Raw genomic sequence first — 17,992 nt, 5'->3', positions numbered from 1 at the left:
GACTCGTAATAAACAGTGATCGCTTATCACCACCTACTGACAACGATGTAATTTGCAGTAAGAGTCACTGAACGAGTTTGTTTGTCTATCATTTCGCCTCTGCCATCATCGAGAATCTTTAGCTACAACATTTGGTTCTGTGTTTTTTGTCCGAGAGTAGCCTAGTTGGTGCAAACACGCACTGAAACATTCACTTTTGCAGTGTTGTTTGCATAGATGTTTTATGTTTAACAGTCATTTACGGAGTTATGTCCTGGTGGATTCGGGTAACATAATTAAGGCGATGTTTTCTAAATGTTTTTTAAGTGTTCCTTGTGCTTACGTAAATATGGAAACGAACGGAGATCCTACTATTTGTTGGAAAGCTGCAACTTTAAGACAGAAGCGAACTCCCCCTCTTTTCTTGAACAATGGTCTCTACCAACCACCGCTGCTCTCGCCGCTGAATCCGTAACGTGCCATTTTATTACTAATGGGCATATCTGGAAATCAAAATGTCATCGATACACGGGACAGTATCAGGTTTCTGAGGATGCCAGCGGTGGATATTCATGCGGGTTTCTCCGGACCAGTGCTGATTTTGGCCAGTGAAGCTTCCTTGTAGTGAATCGGATGATTGGAGCAGCTGTGCGCTCGCGCTTAGATTGCAGCTGTCATTGATATTGCAGAGTGAACAGTGAGTATAAGACAGCATGCACAGTACAACGCAACAGTCCTTGTGTCTGACTTATGTGTACATGCAATATTCTTTGTGCACCATTCTCAAGGTGATTTGGAAATGCCCGTTTAGTGAAAGGAAACTTCCAACAGATGTGAGAGGTTTTGCTGTAGTAACAGAGATCAATGAATGAATGAATGCATGAATGAATTAATGAATGAATGCAAGTATGTTCTGTTGAACTGATGATAATCTTTCATATCTCATACAGGGGAAAGCTGTATAGATCAATGGAAGACACTGACAGAGAAAAGAAAAGAGAGAGAGGAGGGAGGGAGATAGAGAGAGAGAGAGGCAAAGACAGGCATGATGTAATGCGCTTGAGACAATGGTTGAGGATTCTCTCCAATTAGAGTCACAGCAGCGGAAAAGGCTGTTTTGAAAGAGATGAGATCACTATAGCATGCCGGCTTGCAAGGTGTACTGGGAATGTCATGGGAATTGTTCTTGCATCTCCCGCTCGCCTGTGGTCCGGCTGTAATGGACCTTATTCACATGCTGCTGGAGTGAGTGAATGTGAACGTGATGCTCTAATGTACAAATGCTTGGCTGTACACCCAAATAATGTTTGAATTATTGCAGCATGAAGCTTTTATTGAAATTGGAAGGATTAATCAACACATATAATTGTGATGTTACACAATTTATTTACTGTCACCTTGCTATATTGTGCTAAAATTGTCGGCATCACATCATGTCTATTAAAGGAAGTGTGTGACTGTTCAGTGCATTTTTTTTTTAAGTATAAAATATCTTGTAGTAACCGTCAGAATATTCCTTTAAGTTCAAATCCCCCCAAAAATGATGGATATAGAACCAATCACAAGGCACTATCTGCTTTCAAACTTCAAATGTAGTCATTTTTGCTACTTTGTGGACACTAAACATTTAACGTGGAAGCAACTGGGTAGTATGGTTGGAGAATCATGGCCTCTAATGGTCTGTACTGTAGACAGACAGGCTGAGAATAGACGGCCTCCGTGTCCCACTGACCCTGTTGGTTGTGCTGGTGTGTAAAGTCTACCTCAGCCATTTTTCGCTGTATTTTATCAAATGTACAGCTGGTTTGTATGACCTTGGCAAGGGGGTGTGTGGTGGAAAGGATCTTTTTCCCACCACTTAATGTGTGCGGGTTGATTAAAGGTTATATCAGTGAAAAATACAATGGAGTCCATTCTGAGACTAGCATTCAAAATCAGTTTTTTTTAAATATAATAGCTTAAAATAAATGAGAAACGTTTCAGATAACTTGTCTGAAACGGCATTGAAAACCTGGGATTACATTTAAAAAAAACTATTTTAAATGATACTTTATATTAGTGCTGGGCAACGATTAATCACGATTAATCGTATCCAATATAAAAGTTTGTGTTTACATAATATATGTGTGTGTACTGTGTATAATTATTTTGTTAATACACACATATGCATTTGGTATATATTTAAGAAACGTATATGTATTTAAGATTTAAGAATTTAATAGATATTTATACACAATTTATATAATATAACATAAATATTTTATAGATAACACATTTTTCTTAAATATATACATGCATATGTGTGTATTTCAATATATACAAAATAATCATACACAGTACACACACATATATTATGTAAACACAAACTTTCATTTTGGATGCGATTAATCGCAATTACTCGTTTCCCTGCACTACTTTATATATTTCAATTATATTTAATAAATAAAAGTAATGACATAAAATAAATAAGATATGTTTAAAATGACAAAAGTCAAGTTAAAGTGAATTTGACCTTGTGAATAAACTTGTGCAGTTCATGCTGTAAAGCTACAAGCACATACCAAATACACACCAAGACATTTAAAAATTCACGTACGATTTCTCAAAATTTAAGTTTGCACTAAAATTCCAATTCAGTTATATGCTGATAATATATTGAAATCATGCATCAAATAAAAAAATCTAAATAGTAGCACGACTCTTCACTCAGACTGTTGGACTCCACTGTATATCAAATGCAACATTATATCATAATTTGTGTGGTTGGTTTTCTATGTTATATGTGGTATATTCTTGTATCACCACAAAAATCCACAGATTTCATTAAACTCACTCACCTCAGCCCTCCCTTTCCTCTCACGCTGTACCTCTCTTTCTGTCTCCCTCCCCCCACAGCCATCCATTCATTCAAGACAGTGTGTGTGGAATATGATCGCTCTTGTTGTCATCATTGGGGCTTTTACTCTGGGCATCGCCTTGCTCTCCACTCAATACTCTGATTGAAATGTGGGTTTAAAATACAGTGTAGAGCACTCTCACACCCAATGGGCCATTGAGTAGTCTTGGGTTTGTGCCCATCCGCATTACATTTCAGTGCAGGATATGCCAAATATCCGTGCCCTTGACCTTTTTGTTAAAATGTGAGCAGTGATGTGTTAGCAGTCAATAATCCACATTCCTTTGTTCATTTATTCAGTCCAGCCCACATGCTTGGACCACCACTGTTTACAAATCCCCTACTTGCAACTTGGTACAGTCCATTATTGGATTAGTTGACTCTGTTTGCTCATTAACTAATCATGAAGGGCTTGATCAGCAAAATATATTATGGCAAAAATCTGCAGAATGGATGTAAACACCTTTATTTAACCAAACTGTTGTGTAAAGGTCCCAACATTGATCCCTTGGACTTGAGCAGAATAGAATTCTAAAAACAGAGTTGCCACTGTCCTTGTTGGATCAGAAGTAAAATATCATAAAGCTATCAATAACCAAAAGGGTCATTGCATTCCATTGTTCTTGTAAGTTCATTGAATATCAATATCATGTAGGCAGAAGTTGAACTCTGGATCAAGGTTTGAAGTTGTGCCAGCCTCACTGCTGATGTCTGATGTTAGGGGCTGTTTTGTGTTATGAAATATAGATGGGAGTCTTCTTCTCTTAAGATGCTGTAATGGCTTTTCTCTTCCCCTCTTCCAATCCTGCTGCGTCATTCTTTCTTTTTTCCGTTCCTTTCTTCCTGCTGCTTCCGGTAACACTTTATTTTGATGGTTCTCTTTAGACATTCTGTTGACTATAACTAATGGTTACATGTCAACTAACTCTCAATAGAGTATTAGACTGTCTGCTAAAACTCGTGGTCTCAAAACAGACATTCTACTGACTATAAGTCACTTTGCAAGTACATATCAACTTAACCCTAACCGTACCCCTAACAATCTACTAATACTGAACTAATACCCTAATGTAAGTTAGTTGACATGCGGGTGTAACGCTACTTATAGTCAATAAGATGCATGTCTAAAGGGGACATGCGTTTGCTTTTGTTTCGTGTTTCTTTTTCTTTTTCAGTTTCATTCATTTGAGCTTCATTCATAATTTTGCATTCATATTTATTTGTAGCATGTAGGAATGTACTATTAAATTTCAGCAACTGACATTTTCTGCAAAATGGACAAAAAGTGAGACCGTTTGATGCTACAGAGAACTCTGTATATGCATATGCAATTAAATGTCAAAATCTTTTAAATAAAAATCACTGAGAGACTAGCAGAGTGACGGAGAATAAGGATAAATTTGCCAGGACATTTGTTTCATTTATTTTTTTCATTGATTTTTGCCTTTACCATGCCCGCTATACTAGGGAATAAATGCAAGCTCTTGGTTTCATTTGTAAATATTAGTCACAAACCACTCAACAATCTTCCTCCAAAGACTTTTTGAGAAGTAGCCTAGTTGTTCTCTTTACAGTTTTATTCATAATTTTTCTGTAGTGAGTGAAGACATATAAAACAATCAAATAAACTCAATTACAGTATCTCACAGGAAATAGATCATGTGAGCTCCAGTGCCTTCACACCCATTGGTAGTCATCTTATTAAGTCACTACGCAATTGCATAAAGTTACATTTTCCTCAATTTTGTTGTGGTCGATGTTGCTTGTGCCGTCTGTGTCAAACAACCGGCTCTGCCTGTTTTCAAGAGGTAGTTTGTAATTATTGATTAAACAAATGGGTTTAAAGTGTGTAATTTAACAGATTAATAAACTGGTATATAGGCTAAGCTAACAAGCTAATCAGCTAGCAATATGCTGAGAGATTAACTTTCAAAATGTCAGCTAACTGAAAAAACACTTGTGAATTAACATGAAAGGCGAGCATTATGTAATTGACAGGATAATTAGCCAATAACAGTGACGTAGAGGCTCCTCCTCATGACCTTTTGCCTGTATCTTGCCATTTTCTCCCATCACATTTATGACACAATTGAGGAAGAACACATTCTATTCTATTCTATTCTATTCTATTCTATTCTATTCTATTCTATATAAAAAGTCTCATTGGAGCAACTGTGATATGCTGAGAATGTTAGCTTGCAAAATGCCAGCTGACTAAAAAACAAGAACGAGAAATGTTTAATTTCATATGTTATATCAAACATCCAAAATCAAAGCAAAAATCCATTGTTCTAATTATAGCTATGGCTTGGCTATAAATAGTTGATACATCATGGATGTGTCATATATGATTCTGTGTGGACACACACAACACAGAGCCTTTTTCAGTACATGCGAGTTGTTCAGTAAACTCTCGACTTGCTGCACTCACTGATCATGTGTAATAATGACGTAAGAGGTGGTTTGTAAGATGGCACATCCAGTCGCTGACGTCACTCTCTGAGTGTGACTCAATGTGTCAGTGTTGTGTGAAAATAAATCTAGGTCTCCCCCCCCCCCATTGTTGCCAGATAAGTGTGCAGGTATGTGTGTGAGTGTTTGTGCAGTGATTGAGAGGGAGTCCCACATTAATAATTTATTGATTGGCATATGGCATTGAGACGTTGCTTCTATTCCAGTTCCTTTGTCTCTCTCCTCACTCACTTCTCTCTGTTGTATCTGGATATTCTTGCGGTACTCTTGAAACATCAGAAAAAAGCTTTGACTTTTGCTTTGGTTTTGATTTGTCCCTTGCTTATAGTGATTCCAGTGCACTTTCATCTCAATTCGATAACCGTCTGGTGTACACTCATTTTTTTTTTATTGAAAATTGTTTTCCTGACCAGAAAGCTCTAAAGGCCAGGGGGAAGGAGTGGCGGTGATTGTTTCGTATTGGGAAATTGATAGTTGATCAATAACTACCTCGAGAACAGTCGCCACAGACTGAGACAGAAATGAGAAGATGCCTCTAGATTCACAAGGCCTCATTTACAGATTATTTTAAAGTAATTTCAGGTTCTTTTCAAATTTGTACGGTACACGACAGAAAGTGTTGATTTCCGAATAGATGAGTTGTTAACTCTGTAATTAGTCTATCCATTTCCACCAGTTTAACCACTGCACCATTTTCTGAGCAGTTGCAAACATGATAGATGGACACTATGTAATTGACAGGATAATAAGACAATCACAATGACGTGGAGGCTCTTTTTGACTTTCTCATCTCACATTTCTCAAAAACACACTTTATTATTACTGTTTTTCTATTCTATTCTACTCAGTGTTGTTATTATTAACAAACTAAAACGATTAAAATAATTTCTGTTAATTAAAATAAAGCTAAAATATAAATATTAGATGAAAAACGTAAACAAAATATTTGAAATATAGCTGCAAGGAGCAATTAACGGGTTTCAATCCTTTAAGTACATGGGTAAAAAGGTATTATGTTTTATTTAGCAAGCCTGTAACCACATTGACGGCCTAAACAGGAAATTACTAAGGAAATATGTTTTAAGCTTTTTAAAGGTTATCGAGGTAGAGCCAAAAACTTAGGACTAGACTAGTATGAGAATGTATAGGTTTTTTAAATAATCTCCAAGATTTAACGAACGACTTGGTTGACAGCGGTGTTCCTAGAGGCCATATGGTATGAATGTCGTGGGCATGTGCGAAAAATCACGTGATATACAATCTTTTACGCACGTGCAAAAGTGAAGGCTCCCCTTGGTGGCTGATTTCTTTTACATTTCAAACAGGCCCAGCGAGTTTCGTTCCGATCGAACTCTGTTAAAGGTACAATAATATGTAAGATTTTTGTAATAAAATATCCAAAAATCACTTGCACAGTTTAATATACATTTCCTGCAGTTGTGTACTTACAATATCCCAAAAGTTCCCAAAGATTTTAATTTTAAATTATGGCTCATCCCTGGTCTTTGTCGCCTGTCAATGACGTAATATCCGCGATATCCCCGGTTTCCGCTCGTTCTGCCATAATAACCATGGCGACAGACGTGGACAACTGCGTTACGTGCTCACGCTGTTGTTGTTTTGTTCAAATATTATGGATCCTGGCAAGCAGACTTTGGGACAAAAGGAGAACTAAAACGAGGATCAATATCAGCGTGGCGTTTTTGAGATGCCGAGAGCTCCACGTCCGTGACTAACTTCGACTTGACAGAGACGCCGCTCTTGCATGTACTTTATTATAAGTGGACACATCCTTTTTCACGTGACCACAGTCTGAGCCCGTACATAGGTGTACCGAGATTGGTGAAATTATCTCATTCCATTCAAGAGGTATGACTGTTTTAGTAAAAGTGTCCATGTTTTGGCGCTGCGGACGTGAATCCAAATTTGACTTTTTTTCCCGATAATTAGTGACAGTCAGACTCCAGAGAATCTTTCTGCACTGGTTTGGTTCCGATCAGACGAAGATCCTAGGACTAGTTTGCAAAAATAGTTTTGTCCACCTTGAGCTAAAGATTCCAATGATATAAGACACGCGAGCCTGCGATGAACGGTTTAGGAGTTATGAAGAGTTATTTCATTCTTTTGATCTCTGTAGCGATTGGACCATCAGACCGATTGGGGTGAGCCTTGGTGACGTTGTAGATGAGGTGGGTGGGTACTACAACCCCCTTAAAGTTTCAAGTCTCTACGACTTACGGTTTGGTCTGCCCGATCACTTTTAGTGGAGAATGCTGCTGACCCTTGGAAATACTAGCAAGCTTCAACCCACAATTAGAAATGCCAAGTTTAAGTAAGTTGAAGTACTAAATTTACTAAAATGAAAACTGAATTCAAAATATTATTAAATACTGCAATAATATATAAATAACATTAAAATATATTATTCTATTCTATTATTGGTGTATTTACATTTTCTAATATTTAATATCATATTTATTATAACATATTTATTTAGTTTTTTGTTTTTTTTGTTCTTTGTTCAAAAGGGTGATTGTGCAACTGAATCATTATACTTAAATAAGTTGCTTGTTGGAACAATGCTATTTGTTTCAATCTTGAGTTATTATGGTATCAATGCATATAGGGTACATTATATAACAGAATATCTTTTTTTTAAAACTTTTATGTCAGTTCTTAAGCTTGCTCCAATCATCTGTTATCTAAGTGACATTTGCCAAGCATCTTAAAACCCAGCGGTGGTTTATGAGAAACTTTCGACGTGGTCTAACTCGTGACAGACCTTTGCACAAGAATTTGTCTTTTGAATTGTCTCTTTATATTCAGCAGCAGGGGGGAAAAAACTCCCACTTTTCCAGGCAGCTTCAGGGCTCTCCATTGCATGCTTGGTTAAAGACAGGAGAGCTGGCCGCAGCCCAGAGCGTTTGTGGGTCTAAAGTTAGCAGTTAGCGGCTAGCTGGGAGATGGTGGGACTCTGGCTAACAGCCTGTTCGCATGGAGTCTGCAGGGCCCATTGCCAGTGAGACATGTAGGTCTACTATCTGCAAACATGAGAAGTTAGAATGCCCTAGTCTTCTGATAATAATGCAATGAAATTGACTACTTGTATTAACGTTTTGTGACTATATGTGTATAGAGATGGAAAATTGTGTTTGGATGGTAAATTAATGACTGTTGAAAACGGTATTTTGCAGTTCTATTTGGTGAAGCAAATTATAGGCCTTTATCACACTTCCACGTTTGAAAAGCGGAAGCTTTAAATAGCTCTAAATAACTTCCGCTGCTGCCTGCATTGTGATTTATACTGATGTTTATACTGATTTATTAATCTCTAAACACACTATCCACAGTTTACAATCATTAATCAGGTATGATAAAACAAAGAAAAATGATGCCATGTTATTCCAATGCTTTTTTCATGATTTAAAGTAGAGCACAATGTGCGAGCCCCACTGTATGTGTTTGCGCAATAAAGAGTCTGATCACCTTTTTAATTTTAGAAATGCAAGAACGGAATACAAACAACATATCACATTAAAAAGCATTTGAATTAGAGAATTCGGTTATACATCCCATAAAATATTAATTACGAAAATTAATTACGTTAAAAAACTTAACGTAACGTAACGTAAAGCTGGAATAAAATAAAATATAAATACAAGATAAAAACCTAAATGGGAATTAGAAATAACTGAAATGAAATAAGTTGAAGTACTGAAATATTAAACCAAAAGCTAATTTAAAATTTGACTATATACTGTAATGTTGAATAGATAATGCTAAAATAATACATATTTTTAAAATATATTTTTAAAAAATATTTATTTTGCTTTATTTATTATTTTCCTATGTTACTTCCTTAAGAAAATGATTTCCTTTTGCATGGTGCTGCACATCTCCGCTTTAACTTCCACATAAACTCTACAGCAATATTCTGAAAGATTAATTTTGTGTATTAACAGGGCCCGAGATGCCCGGGTCAATGAAGTGAGCTGGCATATGTTTGAGTCTCTCTCGGGTGAATCAAAAATGCACCGATACACTTGCCAAGACTTTTTCTTTCTCTGATCATCTGTTCTTTCTCCACTCACTCTGTTGTAAACACACACAAACACATCTCGTCCTTGCCAGGAGATTCCTCCACCCGCTCTGCCTGTGTTGTATCATCACAGTCCAGGCGTGGAGCTCTGTGGCCCCGCATGTTTTTAATGCTCATCTCCCCTACAGCTACCAGCCGTCACAATCCTGACAGCTTTGAGTCTAACAGGAGCGGACACACATCACCACTATGTACATACAGTCTACATGCTGTCTACTCGCAGATGCTCCGAGCAGTTATACACTTTTACAGACAGACACAACGGAATTTTTGTATTTTTTATTTATGGATGTTAGATTTTTTTTTACACGTAAAGTGTATAAATACACACACACACACGTCTATATATATATACGTCATTACCACAATTTTGGTGTTTGGTACGATTTTTTTATGTTTTTGAAGGATATTTTGAATGTCTCTTATGCTCACCCAGGGCTGCATTTTTATTTTTTAATACAGTAAAACGGTAATATTGTGAAATATTAATACTGTGAAATATATATCAAATGTAATTTATTTTTGACTTGGCAGAGCTGAATTTTCAGCATCATTATTCCAGTCTTCAGAAATCAGTATAATATGCTAATTTGGTGCTCAAGAAACATTTCTTATTATTATCAGTGTTGAAAACTTGTGTGCTACTTTTGTGGAAACCACCAAACAGGATTTTTTTAATTGAATAGATATTGAAATTAAATTGAAATATTTTCTAATGTTATAAATGCATTTTGATTAAATGAATAAATTATTAGTTACTTTTCTTTTTACTGTTACTGACGCCAACCTTTTGAACAGTAATGTGTGTGTAACACACAGTAACACATTAAGACACGCGGGCACACACACACGCACGCACACACACACGCGCACACACACACGCGCACACACACACACACACACACACACACACAGTATATTGAATTAACATAAACCTCAGTTATGTATTGTTGTTTACATGAGTATGAGTAAATAAACATATGAGTGTATCATAGTTTTTTCCTAAAGCCTTACCCTGACGTGCTGGACAAAATAAATAAATACTGTTGCAGTACGACAGTACAATAAATTAAATTCTCTAAAATGTGCAATAAATATAATTAATTTATTGATAAAAAATTTATTAATATAAAATATGCTGATAATATTAAATATGATTTACCTTCATTATTATTAAAGCTGGTCTCAAAATTGACAATTTGCAGAACAAAGTCATATCAAACTTGTCAAATTTATTTGCATAGCACTTTTCACAATACACATAGATTCAAAGCAGCTTTCCGGATATCTCCATGCGTGTTCTAAGCATCCGTCCTCTTTCAGCAGGTAAACATGATGTGCGAAGTGATGCCCACCATCAGCGAGGACACTGCGCTGAGCCAGCGTGGCTCCCAGAGCAGCGCCTCGGACCCTGACTCCCACTTCGAGCAGTTGATGGTGAACATGCTGGACGAGAGAGACCGCCTGTTGGACACCCTGAGGGAGACACAAGAAAGCCTGGCCCTCGCCCAGGAGCACCTGCAGGACGTCATCTACGACCGGGACTCACTGCAGAGACAGCTCAGCTCCGCACTGCCACAGGTATGACCACTACACCTACGCTATGCTGTTGATCTCACGTAACCACTTTCGACTGTCGGCAGAGAGTCTGGGCCACACACGCCGTAAATTTAGGTAGGGTAGATTCTGGGTCTTAGCGCTAGTTTATGATAAAGCTTTATATTCTAATCGCTGAACACATCCGACACACCTTGTGTTATTTAGCCTGAGGGTGGCGCTCTAATGATGACTGACAGACTATAGTACACATACTGTAGAATACCATCTTAGAATTGCCATAATGTAGTATTTATTCACTTCGAATGTTGTTTTAGATTGTGGCAAGTTGTGTAGGAATTCCAGTGAGGAAAACAAACATCTATTCTCAGAACAAACATAAAACGAACACAACAGAACTACTGTATATAATGGCTAATCACATGAGCACATTTAAACTAAAGGATTTATACGGTCATTCATTTGATATGGTACTCCACGCATGCCAAGTAGTTTCTGACCTGATGCAGACTAATAAACACATAGCTGAAGCGGACTGATATCGTCTTGGTCTGGAGCGAGGTTTACGTGAAGTAACGTGAAAATAAGCGGGGGAGCCTGAAATCTGCCCCAATGGCTCTCTATGAGAGCTCACTGCTAGTGGTGGAACGGATCACAAAATTCACGGTTTGGATCGTTTACGGTTTTTGAGCCACAAATCGGATCATTATTCGGATCAGCAAAAAAAAAAAAAAAGTGTATATATATCTATATATATATATATGGGGGACAGGGGGGAACTATGCTTTTCATTTATTAATTAAAGCTCACTTGAAGTTCTCCGATTGCTACTACATCAAAAACGACTAGCCTAACTGATAAAGTTCACACATTATTTAAAACAAGTGAACAGTCAGAAATAAAATAAGAACAAATACACAAATTACAAGCAGAGATGAATACCGGTACTAAATAACAAAGTTACGAAGTCTAACAGTAGTATTCAGGTACAGAAATTAATAATTAAGCCTAAATGTAAAATAACACTATTTGTTCACTGTAGAAATTAAATATAGTTGCATCTTTGTTAACGCTGTATTTTGTTGTTTTATTAATATTAATGACACAGACAACAGTAGGAATATTAGGTGTGTGCTGTCACTTTAAGACTGCATGGACCGAAAAAACTGACAAAAGTCTTTTTCTAACTGTTAACTTATGACATAGACGAGAGAATACTTGCCGAGACGGGCATTTAGACGCAAATATATATTTTATATTTTGTGCAAAAAGCAAAAAAAAAAAAAAAGTTTTGTCAAAGACTACGCCTGGATCAGATTCAGAAGCGTTGTGTAATATTTAGGATAATCTGTTGACAGAAGTGGAATATCATATACATGACTATGTTTTCAGTGGTGTATAAAGACCTCACGCAATGAACCGTTATGTTTTTATTACACTAGAATGAGCTTACCCTAGATTTCTATCTACATACACTGCAGGTCCCCTTACGGGACAAACGCATTTAGTCACTTTGTTGTTCTTAGTGCAAAGAAACTAGCTAAAGTCAGCAAATAATACACAATGATAAAACAAGTAACAATAATATTCGCAATAACATATAGTTTTACTGAATAATTAAGTAAACCTAATTTCTTAATTCATCTTTGTAAAGAAACCTCATTGCTTAACTGGCTACTCTCTGCTGTCTCAGGCGACAATCTTTTCCTGTCGGCCACCGTAACTTCTGTTGGATCCAATTCCAATCTCACCACTAGATGCCACTAAAAATTACACAGTGCACCTTAAAGTTAGACATCATATTCCGATAAGGATATCTGAGTACCAGCGGTGTCGTGGAAAGACATTCTAGATGTTGATTTCACACTCATAAGATACAGTTAGCTTTTTCCAGTGCTGAACGTTTCAGTCCCCCCACAGCTGAGAGACTGTAAAAACATGGGCATGTTCACAGCTGGCCATGTGTGATTGCAGCAGCTGAAACTGGTGATACTAAAATCTGTGTCCAAGTCTGTCCTTCCGAACAAAGAGGACTAAAAATCACCAAGCACGGTTTTCAGCTGCGCTACTATTGCCCAGAGACATGGGAAAAAGCGATGGCTTACGTAATCACGCCTAAACCCAGATTAGCTCGATGCTCAAAGGAAAAGTGTGTCAGTAATTCTAGTCACAAGTCCTTACCACTCTCCTTCCAGAAGTCTCCGTGGTCCTGGTGGAGGAGAAAAATAGGTTTTGTTGTGTGGTAGTTCTCACTTTCCCTCAGTGGAGGGTTTTAGCTTTTGCTTACTGTACCGAGGGTGATTGGGTCTATGTAGAGTATGTATAAAGGGTGTTGTGGATTTGAGTGGCATGTATGTACACCGCCCTTTTAAAAGTTTAGGGTCAGAAAAGTTTTGCAAGAAGTTTCTTATGCTCTCCAAGGCTAGTAATATTGTCAAATATTATTACAATTTAAAATAACTTTCTATTTTGATATATTTTAAAATGTAATGTATTCCTGTGTGGTCAAAGCTGAATTTTCAGCATCATTACTTCAGTCTTCAGTGTCACATGATCCTTCAGGACTGGTGTGCTGATATTTTTGTGGAAACTGTGATTCATTTGTTTCCAATATTCTTAGATGAACAGCATTTATTTGAAAAATACATATTTTATAACATTAAATGTCTTTACTGTTGTTATTTTTTTCTGATCAATTTAATGTATCCTTGCTAAATAAGATTAATAATTTCTTGGAAAAAAAATAATCTGACCACAAACTTTTAATTAGCAGTGTACAAAAACTTCTGTCTCTTTATATAAAGTTTCCATGGAATTTAGGCAATTTTTATAAATGTTTAAGGGTTGCCCTACAATGAAAAGACTTGTTATATCTGTTCCAAACATTTATGACTTTATTTTTCTTCTGTTAAACACGAAATGAGATGTTGTGAAGAATGTTCACACTGCTTTTTTCCCCCCCAACAATGACGGCATTCCGTGATCATGAGCTGTTCTGAAACCTTGTGTTCTAGTTTTATGTGAGGAACAGATACAAATGAAGACATCGGTGTGTTGCGTTCGTTAACTATGCTTTCATTATATGGAAAATGGCAGCGTGTTCCACAGAAGAAATAAAGTCATGCGGGTTTGGAACAATGTGACGGTGAGTAAATGATGATACAGTACAAGAACACAAAAGAGACATGTATTGTTCATAAAATAATAATCACTTGAATTACAGATATTAGCATGTTTTACTATCCAGCGCTGCGTGATCATTGTACTAAAAGAGTGGCGGCGTAGACCGGGTCGATAACAATGTATCGATTGCCTGTGTGTCAAGACGGTACTCAGACGCACTGTTTACTGATCATGTGAAAAAATGAGATGTTACTTCTCTCGATCCGGATCTTACACACGTGCAAACGACTCCATTAATTAGTGTAGCAGCGCTTTATTAGCTCTTGCCACATCAACTCCACGCTAATGCTTTATGAGGCTCATTGGCGGAATAAATCTGAAGATGTGTACCAGCAGGAATGCTATGTTATTATGAGCTGTTGTAATTGAGAAACCGTGAACAGTGTCTGCTAATGTTTTTTAAACGGCGTTGAAATAGATTTTATTCACAGTGATTGTTTGGTGGTGTTTGTAATGGCCACTTTACACCGTCTACACTAATTGCATGATGGATGTAGGCTTTTGCTTATTTAATGAGCTAAATATCAGGTTATTTATAGCTTTGCACAAAGCTGATTTTTTTGGTTAATTTGTTTTATGCCTCCTTTAAGCTTATTTTGTTCTCATGGAGCTAAAGCGTGGGATGAATGTAAGGGGGGAACAACGTTATAGGGTTGAAAAGTCACAGAGAGGAGGCAGTTCCCCTGCTGCATTATGATTGGCTGTTCACGTTTTGCCCGCCTATCATGTTCACAGAGAGTCTGCAAATTAGCCTGAATGTGTCACATTGGAAAAAAAAATGATCAGACTAATCTCAAACTACTCAACCAATTGGGCGTTAGATAAATAATAAAGATATTATAATAGCCAGGCAACAATGTGGTATAAAAAGCTGCACAAATTATATGTGTTGTAATTTATTATTGAAGCAATGTTTAATTATTATTTTTTAAATAATTTTTTTAACTTATGATTTTGTGACTTGGCTAATGTATATGTTTCAACTGCCTTAAATCCAAAAAAAACGATTTAAACAATAGTTGTGAAATGTGTAGCAAATGTGTAATTTACATCTGAACTAAAAAAGAAACCAGACTTTGCTTCCTCCACCCGGCATTGTTTCGTAGATGGTAATGTAAACAGGTTGTCTGAATCTGATCCTCGCCGTTCAGACATGTGGAACGTTTCTAAAACAACACTTTGACCTCCTTTAGCGTTTGAAGACATCTGAGGTTTGGGCTCATGGTTTAGACTGTGCAATAAATCTGGGCTCTGATGAGCAGAGAGATGAAATAGGCTGAATTATCGCTGCAGGGTGAACTCTGCTGTAGAAGAAGAGGAGGAGAGACAGGAAAGGGGGAGGAAGTAGACGGAAGGTGGAGTGATGCGGAGAGGATGTGGCCTGGTTTTAGCCACTATTGGCTATCTGATATAAAGCTGATACCTTGCTTTCTCTCACACATACACCTTAACATTTAAAACATTCAGATCTTAATGGCAACCGCATTCCCCCGAGATGCCCTGGGGTTCAGACCGTGATCATATCATGCACAGTAATGTCTTACATCCTTCTTTACAGCAACAGCTCTGATAACAAGCCTTTAACTGTTACGCTGAGAGGCAGGACAGGTTTTAATGCTGGGTCGCTTTTTACTGTCTCCTTGCAATTTTAACAACAAGAACACTAAGCTCAAGACATTTATGGTTAGTAAATTTATATTTAAAAAAACAAACAAACAATCATTACCATTGATTGGCCCCTCTAAGTAACTGGCTGATATACTAGATGTGCTTTAGTGTGTAAAAGCTGAAGTGTGTTTAAACATAAGAACTGAGAATCAAAGTGGAATCAGGGCTCATATCATTAGAAATCAAAATTTCCTTTATTTACTTTAAAAAAAAAAATAGGAGTTCATTGTTCTATGTTTTGTAAACGGACTATAACTTTCTTTAATGCTTAAATATCCAGTCATTTCCTATTTTTTTCTCATTATTATTATATTATGTAATATTGTTAATAATAAGTTCTATTAGTAATTCTTTATAAGAACAACAAAAAAGATAAGTTGACAAATATGAAAATTGGTCAAATATATTCATTATCTTATTATAATTATTATAATATTTATAATAATAATAATTCATGCAAACAACACAAAACAATAACAGATTTAGCAATGTGAAAATGAGTAAAATATATTGATTATTTGTCTGTAATTAACATACAACTGCCCATATTTAATATAATAATAACAAATAAAGATGATGATGATGATTATTGATGATGATTAGTTAAGTGAGTTATTGCCTCACTAGTTAAGTGAGGCAATAAGAAGGAAGATTGATGCTATTCCTAAACACCAGATGAACCATTACATTGTTAGGCACAGCCCATTTAATTCTAAGGGTCAGAGGAAGTCTTGAAATAACTAAATTACGATCCCTGTAGGGTGTTTTTGCTGCCTGGGTTGAACAGCTGTCCAGTTTCACCTGTTTTCATGTCCTGTGTTGCTCTTTCAGTTTGTCTGGCAGACTCCTGTCCTTTGTGCGGTTGAGTTCTGCTTACTCATCAGGCCAAAGTGGTGTGCACACATCAATGCCACCTTTGAGTCTGGGTCAGCAAGTTTAAGAGAAGGAGAGAAAGACCATGAGTCCGCACTCAGAACACCCATTGGTACCCTTCAGTATCCAGTAAAACAAACAAAACAATAACAATTTGTTCAATTGTTCGTTCATTTGTTCAACTTCACTAGATTACCCTCCAGCTAGTCTCATAATGCTGCACCATCCCTCTGTAACTGTCAGTGGGAGCCGATTTTCCTTGAAGGATTTCACTCTTTGCAAGTGACTGTATTGGCCTGAATGCATAATGCTGATGCCATGTTTTGATATTTTCTTTGTGCCGAAATGTCAGGTGATGTGTTTGTGTTTGATGAAAATTGGTTGTATGAAATTGTTCTGAATTAATGAATTAGCAAACAAGAAAATGTAGGGCAAGGACTTGGTTCTTCACACAAATAAAGGTTTGTTTATTTCTTAAAGGGGCTATGTGTAAGAATTTTCAGGTATTAATTGCTTTTTTTATTACCAATGTGCGAACAGTTTGTAACGAAACTTAAAAACGAGATCTTCTCGACTTCCTAGGTTGTCTATGAAAGCCTGTTGACAGATTTTTATGTGAACGACTCAGGACATTTTTGCAGAGAAAATGAAAGGATGTGACGATTACACATGCTCCTGAAAGCCATTCTTCCGTTCAATGACACATGAAACAAATGTTTGTACAATGTTAAAAGGAATAGTTCACCCAAAATGTTTAATTCTGTCATTAATCATGTCACCCTCATGACGTTCCACACCCGTAAGACCATCGTTCATCTTCGGAAAACAAATGAAGATATTTTTGATGGAATCTTAGAGCTCAGTCACTCCATTGGGAGCAACGCAATTTACACATTTAAGGTCCAGAACGGTAGTAAAGACATCCTTAAAGTAACCCATGTGACTCCAGTATTTTTACCTCAATTTTATTACGAAACGTAAGTGCTTTGTTTGCACAAAAAAACATAATTTACCACTTTATTTGCAATCCAGTAGGGGGAGGGTCATAGCATTTGCATATTGTTGTCCTATTGTTAGTTTAACTGCTACTATTTATTTCATTTGTAAGTCGCTTTGGATAAAAGCGTCTGCTAAATTAATATAAAATGTAGTCTCGCATAGTTAGAATTATACAGTCAATAGACTCAAATATACATTATAATCAAACTATCATAACAGTGTTTTGATAGTAGTTTTGTAGAGCTGGTGCAAACATTTCCACATCG

General features: G+C 36.7%; 1 protein-coding gene across 7 annotated transcripts in view; it reads left to right on the top strand.

Annotated features, from left to right (window-relative positions):
* Nucleotides 1-402: 402 nt before the first annotated feature.
* The window catches only part of ppfia2 (PTPRF interacting protein alpha 2), a 147,378-nt gene continuing 129,788 nt past the window's right edge, over nucleotides 403-17,992 (top strand). For all 7 annotated transcript variants that reach the window (XM_079623998.1, XM_079623997.1, XM_079623994.1 and 4 more), the window contains exons 1-2: nucleotides 403-676; nucleotides 10,770-11,027. In XM_079623998.1, the coding sequence (XP_079480124.1) occupies nucleotides 10,779-11,027 (249 nt within the window). In that variant the 5' untranslated portion in view covers nucleotides 403-676; nucleotides 10,770-10,778. The remainder of the gene's footprint in view (nucleotides 677-10,769; nucleotides 11,028-17,992) is intronic.

This window comes from Phoxinus phoxinus (genome assembly GCF_949152265.1).
Source record: "Phoxinus phoxinus genome assembly, chromosome: 9".
Classification (NCBI taxonomy): domain Eukaryota; kingdom Metazoa; phylum Chordata; class Actinopteri; order Cypriniformes; family Leuciscidae; genus Phoxinus; species Phoxinus phoxinus.
Note: the sequence above shows the minus strand (reverse complement) of the source record. Positions and strands in the feature narration are given on the sequence as shown.